The sequence below is a fragment of the Rhineura floridana genome, chromosome 7, assembly GCF_030035675.1.
Source record: "Rhineura floridana isolate rRhiFlo1 chromosome 7, rRhiFlo1.hap2, whole genome shotgun sequence".
Taxonomy (NCBI): Eukaryota; Metazoa; Chordata; class Lepidosauria; order Squamata; family Rhineuridae; genus Rhineura; species Rhineura floridana.
In genome coordinates, this window is record NC_084486.1 from 93,169,247 (window position 1) to 93,185,936 (window position 16,690).

The following is a 16,690-nucleotide window of genomic DNA, read 5'->3' on the forward strand; positions in this document are numbered from 1 at the left end:
GAATTTATGATATTAATTTTGCCATAGAACAAGGGAAGATTGGAGACCAGATGGTAACTGACTGCAGGTTTGAAGCAATCACCTTTCCCCTCTTTTTAAAAGGTGCATTATTTACTCCAACCAGCAAAGGACCTATCTGGTCTGAGTTTCACTAACCAGGATGTCTGTGGGTCCATTTGACAGTTGGCCATCCATGCTCCCTCCACCACCACCTTCCTTAGGGAATGATATTAGTGTAAATTGAGGCAAAAGGAGCAAGGCTGTGTTGTAATATTCCAAATTCTGATTCTGTGTCTAAACTGGCAGTTCTCCAAGTAAATTGGAATAAGAATGATTATTTAAACTGTGGATGGTAAGCTGGAAGCAGACTGAGTAGGCAGATGATGAATCAGCCTCTTGAGTCCTTCAGGCTATTCACTGTGCAGAAGAGCTTAATGCCCTTGGTAATTGGGCATCCTCAGATTAACAAGGTCATTGGTAGCATAGTTATCAAGATCAATTGGAAAATCCTATAGAGCGTCTCATCCTAGAGCTCAAAGCTAGTCTACTTCACCTTGACTATAACTTTCAAGGAATAGAAAAATATGGATATATATGCTTCCAGAAAGGAATTGTTCTGCCTTGACAAGTGTTATTTTTGACACCTCCAACAATTGAATCGCCTTCTTCCAGATTAATGCAAAATATTAAAGGGCCAGAATGCTGTAGTGAATAGAATAACATAGGTGGACAGGAGAAACTTCAATTCAGAGCCCAACTTAGCCATGATGTTTACTGGGTGGTGTTGGACAGTTACTGGTTCTCAACCTAGCTTACCTCACACGATTGTTGGGAGGATAAAACTTAATCTTCCTTTAAACTCCTTGCTGTAAGCCAGAATTGTTTTTACTTTATTAATCCAAAAAATGTCTTGAAATATATGTGAGCTACCTAGGCCTATAATTGCCATGAACGCCCAAACTAATTTGGAAGAATCCCATTGGTGTGTATGCAAAAGCCAACAGAACTGATGTGTAATAAAGTAGTTGAAAAATAAATTCTTCACCTGTATGTTGCTTTTTATACATTGGCAAAATGTCTGTCAGTCATATTTTTATCTCTGGATGTACTGTGTATTTTCCTCTTCCCTGGGAGGATGAATGGCCTGTCCAGCTAAGACCTTGCCTACATTGGAGATGGCTTCCTGGGCTGAGGAAGGAGAGGTCTTTCCTCCATCTTCCCTGCCATGAATTCAGCCTGTCTGTTTTCAGCTACAGGGGCAAGTCAAGAGTAGTGACAGATGGAGACTTGCGTATGTGGGGGCAATATAACTGTTGATATACAATATGTGCATATCCCTCAGATGACATACTATAGCAGAAGCTCAGCATGACCAAGAAACTAGTGTATGTACATATGCAAATTAATAGAATAAGGAGCAATACAGCGGTACTTCGGTCTGCATTATGATTTTTTTCCCCCTGGCAGCTATAAGAACAGAAAAAACTCATAAAAATCTCAGAATAGTTCATTGTGAATCCTGTAGACTGCAGCCAGAGGAGAGCATTAACAGTAAAGATGAGAAAGGAATGCGAGGATGTGGAAAGAGAAAAATCCATTCCCTTATATGTTCATGTAAAATGAAACCAGGATTGAGTGAATGTGAATTTTACTGTCTTTAATTGGCTAATACTTAATATGTAGTCATTCTTATTTCATGTATTAGGTATGGAAGTATGAGCTAACTACTTTGTTAAAATGTACAGTATGTTAAATAAGATGTATATATCCTTAAAAACTGGGCCTACAAACTAGTCAAGCAAAATTATTTAAACCGGATTTAACCCTGTTGATGTCAGCGGCATTCCAGCCTAAATATATTTTGCATGGAAATAACTTGCATAGAATCGGCTGGTTTTTCTCTAGAAATTTTATTTCTATGGAAATGTGCTGAAGATGACAATTTTATATAGGAATTCTTTAGCTGAATTGTTTTGTGGACTAGACTGTCTGCCTGCTGTAGTCAAATATGAAATTGTATGTGAAAACCAGTTGTCATTATCCCATATGCTATGTGCTCTGAAAACATTTATGTTACTGGTTACATCCTGGCTGTGCAGCACAAAGCTAAGCTAAACTGCTTGAATGTACATAAAAGGCAGCGAAATTATTATGGAGACTTAGAATGGAGATTTTGCCATTCTGAGGCAACCTACATTCCTCAGCTTTCACTTCTGTTCATTGGAGAAATAGGTGCATCACAAAGTTGCTAATCTCTTATTTTTTGCTGTTACTTCATTGTTATTTTTGAAAACATTTCAAACGGAATTAGTTTCTGAATTTGTTCTGTACTAACAGAAACTTCTTTGCTGTTATTGTTTGTATATTCTCTGTACTCGTAGGAACACAGACAATTATTTTTTCCTTCCTTGCACAGGAGCTGCTGTCAGTGAGTCCCTTTAAAGCAGCAGATCTGATTTCAGTTCACTTCAGTGAGCAGATTGAACAAATAATTCAGAACCTGCAGGTAAAAACTTGATAGACACATCAATTCAGTCTTTTATTTGAGAGGAAACTTCAAATTATGATAAGGTGCACATTATAGAATTCAGCAGTTGTCTAAAAGTTAGGAATTATCAAAAACATGACTTGGGGCCTTCTAACAGATAGGTCTTGCAAAAGAGCGCTTTACTCATGAGCATTGACAGAATGACTACACTCCTTCACAAAATGTTCTGTATTGTATTTTCTTGGATTGTACCGGTGTCTACTTAGCTTGTATGGTATTAGGGTTGCCAGGCTCAGGGCCTGAGACTGATCCTGTATCTTTAGGAGAAGAGAAAGTCAGCCAAGTGCAGGTGTTCTTGCAACACCGTAATGGGAAAAACCACAAGGTGGAATTCTTTCTTCCCCCTGCACAACTTTTAAAGATACAGAAGACCTCTTGGAGGCTGGGCCTGGCAACCAAGAGGTCTTCTGTATCTTTAAAAGTTGTGCAGGGGGGAGGGAGAATTCCTCCTTGTGGTTTTTCCCACTACGGTGTTGCAAGAACACCTGCACTTGGCTGACTTTCTCTTCTCCTAAAGATACAGGATCAGTCTCAGGCCCTGAACCTGGCAACCCTATATGGTATATATGGCTGTACCTCCTATAACCCTGAGGATCTTGTCAGGATCCCAACCCCCTTGATAGTATATCTTACCTGATATTGCTCCATGTGTGTCAACCAACTATATCTCCTCTCTTCTCCATTTTGAATATATCATCTGCTAGTGGCCTGTCTTGTTTCCTTATGCCGCTTTTGTCTATCTGCCTTTGGTTGCACTGCTCCCCACGCTCAGAACAGTCTTTCTTCTTTAAATCCCTCCCTAAAAGCCTTTTGCGGTGTCTGCAAAAAGCCTTTCCTGAGCCACTTTGAAGTCATTTTGTGTTTGTACGTTTGTTTTCTCCCCTTCCGCTGCCATCTACTCCACTCACAATCATGAAGTATTCCTGTTGCGGCAGGGCATGTGCACAGTGCGTCCTCCTGTCTGTAACTGTTATCAGCTTTTCAGCCAATTGTGCAAGCTGTAATGGCAAAGGAGTTCTCTTTCAGCCTGATCCTATACATATTTGCTTAGCAGTGGCTCCTACTGATTTTAATGGGATTTACTCCCAGTAGTTGTGCATAGGGTTACATCCTTAGTTATATATTAGCCACCCTAAAGAATGGGTAAAGGGGTTGATGGAACGCTTTGCAGAATTTTATCCCAGTCTGCATCTGTGTTGGAATTGCTTTTTAATGTTCTTAAAACTTCTTTTAAAAAAAATGTTTTTAATCTTAGATGATGTTTTGAAAGCTTGTTAAAGAAATGTTTTTAAAGAAGTTTTGTTTTAATGTGTTTTAAAGTTTGTTTTTATGATGTTTTAAAGCTTTTAGTGCTTTTGTTTGCCGCTTTGGGCTTTTGCCGGGAGGAAGGGCAGGATATAAATCAAATAACAAAAAAACAAATAAATAAATGTATTTAACAACAAAAGTTCTGTAAGGGTGTGGAGAATTGACCCCCCAGCTTTTCCTTACCATATTCAACTGATGGAGTTATTTTTCTCTGGTCCCTTTGCTTAGAGGTTCCAGTAAGCTGTCAGGTGTAAGACAATACCTGAAAAGATTGACTTACCCCTTATATGCCCGGTCAATCATTGCACACAGTGCAGGTGAGGGTCTCCTGCAGATACCATCTTACAATGAGGTCTGTTCCGTATATCATAGGAAGTGGACCTTTAATATTGAGGCACCAACACTTTAGAACTCCCTCCCCTTAAATATTACACAGGTGCCATCTCTGTTATCTTTTCAGTGCTTATTGAAGATTTTCCTCTGTCAACAAGTCTTTTAAGTAGATATCTTATCCCACTCTGTATCTGTGTCTGCTTTTTAAGATGTTTTTAAAGCTGTTAAACATATGTTTTTAAGATGTTCTGTTTTAATATGTTTTTAAAGTCTTTTGTTTTTAATATGTTTTAGAGTGCTTTTAGTGTTTAGAGCCCTGGACTCCTTCTGAGAAGAAGGGTGTCATATAAATTAAATAAATAAATAAGGCTGGTGAGCCAGACTGGTGGTGGTGGGGAAGTATCTGAGGAAATGGGCAGGTAGAGGACTCTGCCTCCTCCATTCATCCAAATGCACCTATTATTGTAAAAGTTAGTCTTCTAAAAATAAGATCTGTCCTCATTCTGTCTGGTGTGGACTGAAGAAATCTTTTCATATTAACAAGTTACTTTCTAGACCAGGCATCAATACAGAGCTTTTGCAAAATGTTTTCATCATTAACAAGTTACTTTCTGGACCAGGCATCAATACAGAGCTTTTGCAATCCCTAAAATACTATTTTCAGAAACACCCTACTAAATTCCTCTCATTCTGTTGTTATACGGCGCAAACATAAATGTTCAGGCAAGACAAGGTGTCTAAAAAGGTTTTTCAAACACTCATTATACTCACTAATGGAGAGCTTGTCATTCGGCCATTAAACTAGTTGGAAAGTAATTTTTTGCTGAAGCAGTTACTGAATTTGTCCACTGCTGAGTATAGTCTTCCTCTTGGCCAGTTTTGTTGCTGACATCTTAACAACTTTATAAAAATCTATGGAGGAAATCGAGTGTAATCTCAGGCCAAACAGGCCAAGACTGCAGGAAAGTTTCAAGAAAAATTGGCATTGCCTTTTGTTAGAATCTTTTCCAGCAACAAGGTTTTGTGTGGGAATGACAGTGGATGTTTTCTTTAGGAGGATGCACTAAATAAGTCTAATGGCCTATTTACAAACAGTACTTCTGGTGGTCAGTGAAGGTTTACCAGGGTTGCTGCAATGAGAAGATTGGTAATGTTAGGCAATTGAGAAGACCTACCCTGGGAGTGGGTACTTGAGCATCTAGGTGCTTTGCTTGCTCCCCTGGGTGACTGTCTCTTGAGACAGCTAAGGGGTCTGGTAAGTGCTGTCAGGACTGGGACCCCTGCCTAGCCCAGAGAGAGGCTGTATTCAGACTTGCAGCCTCGTGCATCAGCTCCTGGCTGGGACAGAGGTCATAAAAGCCAGGAGCTCTTGGGTGATAGGTTTGCCGGGTGCAGGGTTGCCACTGAAGGGGTGGCACCAGAGGGAGTCCTCCCTTGGGAAGTACTGAGGGCCAAGGCACTATCCCCCTTCTGTTTTTTTCCGATCTAGAGGAGGTTGGATAGGGTGTAAGGTGTATGTGTGGTTCCTGCACGGGGTAAAAACTTGTGCAGTGAACTGTATGACAGGAGAAAGTTGCTAGATGCCTTCAGAGTGAGAGTCTGCAACTGGCAGAAGACTGGTCGTCCCTGGATATGAGATGGGGGTAGTAAATGGGCCCAGTATGGAAGGTATTGGGTGGGTCTGTAATACTGTTCTCTCACAAGCCTATTGGGATAACTGGTTCTGGTAGGTTTTGTTAGTGGGCTGTTATGCATATTAAGTGTTTAGGAAGAGTCTTGGGAAAGAGGCACGTGGGTGATGCCCCCCAAGTGGGTAAAGGGAGGTATAGCCATGGGGAGGTGATAAGCCATCGTGGAAGATGAGGGCAAGGCTATGCCTTGTTCCTCACTCCTACTCCTCCTATGGATGGGCTCCTGGTTGCTCATCTGCTATGCCCTCTGGCCTCTGTGTGTGGTTTAACACCAGATCTGTACACAATAAGACCACACTCATCCATGATATGATCATCATGAGTAAGGGTGCAGCTCTCATGTATATTACTAAGACCTGGGTGGGTAAGCTGGGAAGAGTTTATCTGACCCACTTTTGCCCACCTGGATACTTGGTGCGACCTCAGTGCAGGCTGCAGGGACAGGGTGTGGGAGGAGTTGCTGTGGTCCACAGAACTTCCATCTCTGTCACCAGGAAACCACTCTGGCTCAAGGGCCTGTACCTGGTGTTGGGCCAAGGACACAGTAAACTGGTGTACCATCCACCCTGTTGCTCAGCAGCTTCTCTGACTGAGCTGGCAGAGGCAGTCTCGACTGCAGTGTTGGAGGAGCCCAGAACAATAGTGATTTCAATATCCATGATGAGGCTGCCTCTAGTGTTCCAGCTTGGGACTTTGTGGCCTCCATGATGGCCATCTGTCTGTCCTCAGAGACTAATGGAACCCACAGTTGCCCCTGAGTGCCCTCTCCGGTATGCGTGGAGCCGTTTTGTGCTTTGGTACAACAGTGAACTGAGGGCAATGAACAGAGTGGAAAATGGCTAGAGTGTAAGACATGCTGTGAGGCTGACTAGACACAAGTGAAACAACATAACTGTGCCTACTATGTGTTGGTTGAGGACAGCAAGGAAGACTCACTTCTCTGCCTCTATCGCAGGTAGCCATCTAGTGGAGCTTTGCGTATTGTAAAGGGTTTGTTAACATCTACTTCAGGAAATGGAGTTTTAGACCCTTCACGAGCCTGCTGTGAATTTTTGCAAGGCACTTTGAGGGTAAAATTGCTCACCTCTTTACAATCTTGACACCTCATCCACATTTCCTGCAATCCCCAGTGAGGTGTCCAGTGCAACGTCTTTTTGCAACTTCTTGGGAACAGTTTCAGTTGATGCAGCCTGATGATGGGGACAAGATGCTTTCAATGATGCAGCCAGCAATGTGTTTCCTTGCCCCTCTTGGCTTATTAAAGCTTGCCGAGGGGGTATGACCGAGTGGTTCTAGAGTGTAGTCAACACATCTTTGCAGGAGAGAGTGGTCCTAGCTGCTCTGAAAGAGGTGATGATCTGACTGCTCCTGAAAAAGCCCATCCTGGACCCATTGGTTTGTGACAACTATTGCCCTGGTCACAGAAACCCCCTTTTTAGGGAACGTGATTGAGAGGGATTTGGTGCAGCAATTGCAACTACTCTTGGATGAAAGAGATTATCTTGACCCATTCCAGTCTGGGTTCAGTCCTGTTTATAGGGCTGAATTTGCATTGGTCACCCTGATGGATGACATTCATCAAGAAAAGAAAAGGGGAGTGCAACCCTGTTATTCATACTTGATCTCTCAGTAGCTTTGGATACCATTGACCGTTGTACCCTTCTGAGCTGACTTGGTGAGATAAGTGTCAGAGGCACTGTTTTACAGTGATTCCTATCCTATCTCCAAGGTTGATTTGAGAGAATTGCATTGGGTGATTGTCTTTTGGCCCCCTGGCAGTTGTGCTGTGGCGTGCCTCAGGATACCATCTTGTCCCCAATGATGTTTAACACCTATATGAAGCCATTGGGTACTGTCATTAGGAGGTTTTCCAGGAGGTGTCAGCAGTACGCTGATGATACCCAGCTCTATTTCTCGGTAACATCTGAATCGGAAGAGGGTGTGCAACCCCTGGACCAGTGTCTGCTCAGTGGTGGGCTGGATGATGGCCAGTAAATCCTAGTAAGACACAGGTGCAGTGGGTAGGTGGTTCCCAAGTCTGGATAATTGATCAATTGCCTGCCTTGGATAGAGTTGTACTCCCTCTTGAAGAGGAGGATATTTTATATGGGGGTGCTCCTAGATCAGTCTTCATTGCTAGGGGTCCAGATCACCTTAGTGGCTAAGAGTACTTTTTACCAGCTGTGGCTGTTTCTAAACTGGGATAGCCTGACCACTGTACCGGTACCCTGAAGAAAGAGCTCTTTTGTTCATGTGTTGATGCTCCCTGCATGCTGTCATGAGCAATTAGTTTACCTTCCCCGGGGAGAGCCTGAGCTTTGTTCTAGCAGCAGCAGCTGCTGCCAATCAGGAATGAGTTCAAGGAAATGTCAATTGCTGGAGCCACAGAGGGGGAAAGAGGAATTAAGGCTACAATGGAGGCAAGGGCAAGAAAGAAGGAAAGAAGACCAGCCTGAAGCAGAGCTTCTGTGTGCTGACAATCAGTGAGCTTGAAGGAAGGAGACAAAAACGGGCGGGGGAGGCTTTGAAGGACTTACACTGCAATTTTTAAAAAATCTACTCACAAGTCCCATTGAGGTCAGGTGGGCTTAGTCCCAGGTAAGTGGAGTTGTTGTTGTTATGTGCCTCCAAGTCGACTACGACTTATGGCGACCCTATGAATCAGTGACCTCCAAGAGCATCTGTCATGAACCACCCTGTTCAGATCTTGTAAGTTCAGCTCTGTGGCTTCCTTTATGGAATCAATCCATCTCTTGTTTGGCCTTCCTCTTTTTCTATTCCCTTCTGCTTTTCCCAGCATTATTATCTTTTCTAATGAATCATGTCTTCTCATTATGTGTCCATAGTATGATAATCTCAGTTTCATCATTTTAGCTTCTAGTGATTGTTCTGGTTTAATTTGTTCTAACACCCAATTATTTGTCTTTTTTGCAGTCCATGGTATCCGCAAAGCTCTCCTCCAACACCACATTTCAAATGAGTTGATTTTTCTCTTACCCACTTTTTTCACTGTCCAACTTTCACATCCATACATAGAGATCGGAAATACCATGGTCTGAATGATCCTGACTTTAGTGTTCAGTGATACATCTTTACATTTGAGGACCTTTTCTAGTTCTTTCATAGCTGCCCTCGCCAGTCCTAGCCTTCTTCTGATTTCTTGACTATTGTCTCCATTTTGGTTAATGACTGTGCTGAGGTATTGATAATCCTTGACAAGTTCAATGTCCTCATTATCAACTGTAAAGTTACATAAATCTTCTGTTGTCATTACTTTAGTCTTTTTGACGTTCAGCTGTAGTCCTGCTTTTGTGCTTTCCTCTTGAACTTTCATCAGTATTCGTTTCAAATCATTACTGGTTTCTGCTAGTAGTATGGTATCGTCTGCATATCTTAAATTATTGATATTTCTCCCTCCAATTTTCACACCTTCATCTTGGTCCAGTCCTGCTTTCCGTATATGTTCTGCGTATAGATTAAATAAATAGGGTGATAAAATACACTCCTGTCTCACACTCTTTCTGATGGGGAACCAATCGGTTTCTCCATATTTTGTCCTTACAGTAGCCTCCTGTGAAGAGTATAGGTTGGAGCTGAAAATGGAAATGGACTGTCTTCAAGTCAATTCTGACTTATGGTGACCCTACAAATAGGGTTTTCATGGTAAGCGGTATTCAGAGGTGGTTTACCATTGCCTTCCTCTGAGGCTGACAGGCAGTGACTGGCCCAAGGTCACCCAATGAGCTTCATGGCTGTGTGGGGATTCGAACCCTGGTCTTCCGGGTCATAGTCCAACACCTTAACCACTACGCCACATTGGTTCTCAGGTTGGAGTTAGGAGTGCCTAAAAATGTGACAGATTCTGTCAGGGAAGCTAGAGAGAGGAATGGACTGTCGAAATAGTTAATTCTAAAAAATTAAGTTTGTTTTACAAACTTAAATGGAGTTCAAGCCTCTTGTGGTCTCAGTCAAGTGAAAATTGCTATACTGAGAGAGGCAAAAGGAGGCAGGGAAGCAGAAACCTAGTGAGGGGGAGATAAGGGTGGGCAGCTTCTGAGGGCTCATACTGTAATTCTAAAAATGTCTACTCAGAAGTAAGTCCCACTTCCTTCAGAGGGGCTTACTCACAGATAAGTGAAGTTAGGATTGCCTGAAAAAAAGAGTGCTCCCTGTCAGGGAAGCTAGAGTTAGGCATGGGCTGTCTAAATTGTTAGTTTTTTTTAAAAAAAATTAAGTTTGGTTTACGTTCACAGTGCAATCCTAATCATGCACACTCTAAAAGTAAATCCCATTCAGTTCAGTGGGACTTACTCCCAGGTAAGAAGGATTAGGATTCCATCCCCATAGAAGAAAAAGTTGGGGGACAGAGAAAGGAAGGGGAGAGATTTTGTCTATGTGTCTGCTCACAGTATAGTCACAGCCATATTTTCTCAGAAATAAGTCCCAGGTAAGTGGGGTTGGGATAGGATTGTAGCATCACTTTGAGGTGAATGTAAGAAGAGGTGAAAGGACAACAGAGAGGTAATGAAGAGAGAAAAGGTTGGGTGTGGGGACCCTAAGACTCTGAAGCAGAACTTGTGTGGCCTCTGTGGGCTCAGACAAGTGAACATTGCTATCTTGAGAGAAGGTGGAAGGATATATCAATAATCTTGCAAAGGAGGTGGGGAGAAAGACTTAGGAATCTGAAGTTACAGTGCAGTCCTAACTATGTTTATTCAGAAGTAAGTTCCACAGAGTTGAATGGGGCTTACACCTGAAGTGAGTGAACATAGAATTACAGCCTTTAACATCTAAATTCAATTCCTTCCTTTAAATACTAGGTGATTTATCAATAAATATAAAATATTATATATTATAAATATTATAAAATTATAAATACTATAAAAATTATATTATAAATGTTCAATGTGTCATCATGTGATTCTTGTTGTTTGCTATGGAGTAGCACAGCTACTCTTCAGGATTGTGCCACACATAGATTCCAAAAAGTCTGTTTTAAACTTGCTCCAAACCCCTGTGGCATGTAATGAATAATAGCTGCAGTCACAACTGCAATAATAAAATAACTTAATGTCTAGGTAACATATTGATCAGAAGTGATGGAAATGGACTGCCTTCAAGTCAATTCTGACTTATGGCGACCCTATGAATAGGGTTTTCTTGTTAAGTGGTATTCAGAGGTGGTTTACCATTGCCTTCCTCTGAGGCTGAGAGGCAGTGACTGGCCCAAAGTCACCCAGTGAGCTTCATGGCTGTGTGGGGATTCGAACCCTGGTCTCCCAGGTTGTAGTCCAGCACTCTAACCACTATGCCACACTGGCTCTCTCAGAAGTGATAGTTATCAATAAATAATAGAAACTATTAAAGAAATAATAGAAATAATAGTTATCCCTTGTATCTTAACAACATAATCTCAAGCAGGTTTACTCAAAAGTAACTCTCACTGTTCAATGGAACTTACTCTCAAGTAAATGTGCATAGAATTGTAGCCTTAATTTTATTTAATGCCTTATTTCCTTTACATCTCAACTTTCTTTCAAAGAGCTCAATGTGGCATAAGTAGTCCTGCACTTCCCCAATATATCCTCAGAATAACCCTATGAGGTAGTTTAGGCTAAGAAGGTGACTAGCTCAAAAGTCACACAGTGAGTTTCATGGCTGAATGAGGCTTTGAACCCAGGTCTCCCAGGCCCTAGCCCAGTAGTCTTATCACTACACCACACTGGCTTTTGCAGAACCTGTACACTACGGTACTTCTATATAAATCACAATATAAATTACCCACTATACTTTTCTTCCTTAGTCTTTTAAAACCTATTAAAATTAATGGCAATGTAAATTCTGTTGTGTCTTAAAGGTCAAGAGAGAGAAATATAGCCAAGACGCTTCCAATAATTTGATGGCATAGGTCAGCAGTGACACATGGCGGGAGGCAGAATTTATTTATTTATTTATTTATTTATTTATTTCGTTTCATTTCTAGACCGCCCATAGCTAGTAGCTCTCTGGGTGGTGTACAAAACTGGATTAAAATACAATAATATAATAAAATCAATAACACATAGCAGCAAGTTAACTAACAAAAAATTAAACGTAAAAACATTAAAATGCCTGGGAGTATAGCCAGGTCTTAACCTGGCGCCTAAAAGAAAGTACCGTAGGCGCCAGGCGCATCTCCTCAGGTAAGCTGTTCCAGAGTTCGGGGGCCACCACAGAAAAGGCCCTAGATCTAACAACATTCCTCCGGGCTTCCTGATGAGTTGGTACCCGGAGGAGGGCCTTAGATACTGAACAAAGTGAACGGGTAGGTTCATAGCGGGAGAGGCGTTCCACAAGGTATTGCGGTCCCACACCGTATAAGGCTTTATAGGTCAAAACCAGCACCTTGAATCTAGCTCGGAAACAGATGGGTAGCCAGTGCAAGCGGGCCAGGACAGGTGTTATATGCGAAGACCGATAGGTCCTCGTCAACAACCTGGCTGCCGCATTTTGCACTAGCTGGAGTTTCCGAACAGTCTTCAAGGGCAGCCCTACGTAGAGCGCATTACAGTAGTCCAATCTAGAAGTTACCAGAGCGTGAACAACTGAGGCGAGATCGTCACTGTCCAGATAGGGGCGTAGTTGGGCTACTAGGCGACGATGGTAAAACGCATTCCATGCCACCGAGGCCACTTGAGCCTCAAGCGACAAGGAAGGGTCAAAAAGGACCCCCAAACTACAAACCTGTTCCTTCAAGGGGAGTGTAACCCCATCTAGAACAGGATGAACATCCACCATCTGGGCAGGTAAAGGGCTCACCAACAGTGTCTCGGTCTTGTCTGGATTGAGTTTGTTTATTAGCGCTCATCCAGTCCATTATTGCGGTCAAGCAACGGTTCAGCACATCAACAGCCTCACCTGAAGAAGGTGAAAAGGAGAAGTAGAGCTGTGTGTCATCAGCGTACTGATGACAACGCACTCCAAAACTCCTGATGACCGCACCCAGAGGCTGCATGTAGATGTTGAAAAGCATGGGGGACAGAACCGACCCCTGAGGGACTCCACAATGGAGAGTCCAGGGTGTCGAGCAATGTTCCCCAAGCACTACTGTCTGGCGACGATCCGCCAAGTAGGAGCAGAGCCACTGCCAAGCAGTGCCCCCAACTCCCAACTCCGCGAGCCTCCCCAGAAGGATACCATGGTCGATGGTATCAAACGCCGCTGAGAGATCAAGGAGAATCAACAGAGTCACACTCCCCCTGTCCCTCTCCCGACAAAGGTCATCATACAGGGCGACCAAGGCTGTTTCAGTGCCAAAACCAGACCTAAAACCGGATTGAAACGGATCCAGATAATCGGTTTCATCCAAAAGCGCCTGGAGCTGGCCAGCGACCACCCGCTCCAAGACCTTGCCCAAAAAAGGACATTAGCCACCGGTCTATAGTTGTTCAAAACATCTGGGTCCAGAGAAGGTTTCTTTAAAAGCGGTCTTACTACTGCCTCCTTGAGACTGCCAGGGACTACTCCCTCTCTCACCTCTTTGGCCCAGCCAGTGGTCACAGCCCTGCCAGCCTTCACCAGCCAAGATGGGCAAGGGTCCAGAGCAGACGTGGTCACCCGCACCATTCCAAGCACCTTGTCCACTTCCTCGAGCTGCACCAACTGAAATTCATCCAACAATGAAGGACAAGACCGTGTTCTGGACACTTCAATGGAATCAACTGTCATAACATCAGAGTCTAAGTCCCGACGGATGCATGCAATCTTGTCCTGGAAGTGCTCCGCAAATTCGTTGCAGCGGGCTTCCGATGTTTCCTTGGTATCATGAGGGCCAGAATGTAAAAGCCCTCGTACCACCCTAAAAAGCTCCGCTGGGCGGCAAAGGGATGATCTGATGGTGGCAGCTAAATAAGACTTTTTTGCCGCCCTAACCGCTTTTACATACAACTTAGTGGAAGCACTTACCAAAGAATGATTACATCCGTCAGGAGTTCGCCTCCACCTGCACTCTAGCCTCCTTCTCTCTTGCTTCATCACTCTCAGCTCCGGGGTATACCACGGTGCTGTATGAGCTCTGCACTGAAGAGGGCGCGCAGGAGCGATCATGTCAATGGCCCGGGTCATCTCTGTATTCCACAGATCAACCATGGCCTCGACAGGAGCGCCAGTGCTATCAGCCGGAAAAACTCCCAGAGCGTTCTGGAAAACAACAGGATCCATAAGCCTCCGGGAGCGGACCAACTTAATAGGTCCCCCACCTCTGCAGAGGGAAAGGGCTGTCGTGAGTCTAAAGCTCAGCAAGCGGTGATCTGTCCATGACAACGGAGTAGATGAAAAATACCCCACCCTCAGATCACCATCTCCAGACCGGTGGCGAAGATCAGATCAAGAGTATGTCCTGATACATGCGTCGGGCCAGAAACAATTTGAGACAGCCCCATGGTTGTCATGGCGGCCATGAAGTCCTGAGCCGCCCCAGACAAGACAGCTTCGGCATGAATGTTGATATCCCCCAGTACCACAAGTCTGGGGGACCTCAACAATACCTCCGAGACTATCTCCATCAGCTCAGCTAGGGAAGCCGTTGGGCAGCAACGTGGTCGGTACACCAACAGTATTCCCAGTCTGTCTCCTTGGCCCAGCACAAGATGAAGACACTCCAAACCAGTCGCCACCTGGACAGGGTGCTTGGTGAGAGAGAAAGAACTCCTATAGACCACAGCAACCCCACCTCCCCGGCCCTCAGATCTACCACATTGCTGCACCGAGTACCCAGGTGGGCAAAGCTGGGAAAGAGCAACCCCTCCCTGTTCACCCAACCAGGTCTCAGTAATACACGCAAGATCAGCGTCCTTCTCCACAATCAAATCGTGGATAAGGGGTTTTTTATTAAGGGCCGACCTGGCATTTAAAAGCAGCACCTGGAGATCCGAGAGCTGACTGATAGTACAACCAGCAATCCTGCGGATATGAGGAGAACCGGAACAAGGCACAGACACAACTTGTCTGGGACGAGTTCCCCTTACCTGGCACGTTCTCCTCCCAACACCATACCTCCCATTACCCATCACTACGTTGATTGGGGCCCCCGAAAATCCCCTTGCAAAACCCAAGGTATGTTCTCCCAGGCACATCCTAAAATAAATCTAGCACAATAAAACACTTAAAAACAACACAGACACCAACAGACATACACATCCACTCAATCTCATTCACACCACAACAGACAGACAGTAAACAGACAATTTAAAATACAGCCGACAACAACAACGACAGCCAGCAATTAAAACCCCTTTTCCATAACAAGCCTTATCTACAGGGAATATAGCAACAGTACTTTGGAAAAATCCGTCGCAGCGTTCTCCTGCCGCCGCCTCCGCCGCCAGCCGGGCCACGACGACAACCTGGCCTCCTCCTGCGGTGCTCTCACCACCGCCGGGCCAGGATGTCCCCAACACAGCCCCACACTCAACCGTTCCATGCGGCGCCCTCTCGTCGTCGCCACTCCATGCCAAGCCGTCCCGGACCGCGCCCAGAGCCCAGCCAGCCTCGCCAGCGTTCTCACCACCAACGGGCCGCCACAAGGCCCCTGGGCGTCCACCTGGGCCTCCGCGCCGCTCTCGACACCCCAGCTGCCTCGCTCCTCCAGCGCCGCTCCACACGGCGTCCCAGCCGAGTCTCTCTCCGCCTCCCGCGCCGCTCCACACGATGTTCTCACGTCGTGAGCCCGGACCTTCTCCGCGATGCTCTCACCATCACAGGGTCCGGCACACCACGACACCCCAAGCTCCGCGTGGAACGCACCGAGCTCAGCCAGCTCGTCGGCGCTCTCACTGCCGACGGCAGGTCGGTGCTCCCACGGCCTACGACCAGCAGGCCCAGCTGCCACAACAGTATTCCAACAGCTCGTGGCGGTGGGGGGGGGGCACAAGAACACACGGGTTGAGAGCAGCACCAGCCGCAACAACGGACGATGGCACAGTCCGCAGCGGCAGGCAGGCAAGGCAGACAGGCAAGGCAGACAGGCAGCGAAGGGCAAGAGTCCAACCACAACGGCCGAAAAGCGGGTCGACCACAACGGCGGCGACAACGGCCTCAGGTATGCAATATCCCGTAGTAACAAACAGGCTGGCAAGCAGATGGAATGATGGTATTCAATGATATTTGATGGTATTTGATGGTATTTGATGGTATTAAAGTATATTTTAAAGATAGAACACGGAGCTCCCTGTTACGCATCCGCCTCAATCGCCATCTTGCTACACTTCATGCTACACAGAATGGAAGTGGCACAGAGATGGCAAAGTTGGGGGTACTTTGGAGGAAAGCAGCACTAGCCTGCAGGTGTGTGCCCACCTGCTTCAAGGTGGTGGTGCCACCAGCCCTGAATTGGCAGGCATCTTGCCCTATCCCCATTCAGTGAGTGGCAGTGCTTCCATTACCAGGAGAGCACTGCTGCTGCAGAGTCCGGGATCTACCCTGTAGCCAGCTGCAAAAGACATATGTCTAGTATGAAAGAACATGGTATCTCGAAGAAGCTGCGGAGCACAGGGTTATCAGAACGGAGATGAGCTCACAGTCTTTCCACACATAGGCCTATTCCTACTTTCCACAAGTATTCTTAATTTCAGTTGTCAAATTTCCAAGTGGGTGTGTGTCCTTTTGCTGCTATTGTTAAACAACTAGAAGCCAGAAGAGCTTGCCAATTGACTACAAATCTCCCAGGGATCTACCAATAGATTACAGTCTACCTTCTAGCCACCCTTGCACTAAATCATTTGTATGGGCACAGACCTACCTTGCAAGGTTGTTGTAGCATGGTTCCAAGGAG

The 16,690-nt window shown here is 45.0% G+C and overlaps 1 protein-coding gene across 2 annotated transcripts in view; it reads left to right on the forward strand.

Moving 5' to 3' along the window:
• Positions 1–16,690, forward strand: part of VPS8 (VPS8 subunit of CORVET complex) — a 154,033-nt gene that overhangs the window by 75,475 nt on the left and 61,868 nt on the right. For both annotated transcript variants that reach the window (XM_061636517.1, XM_061636518.1), the window contains exon 34: positions 2,417–2,506. In XM_061636517.1, coding sequence (XP_061492501.1) covers positions 2,417–2,506 — 90 coding nt within the window. The remainder of the gene's footprint in view (positions 1–2,416; positions 2,507–16,690) is intronic.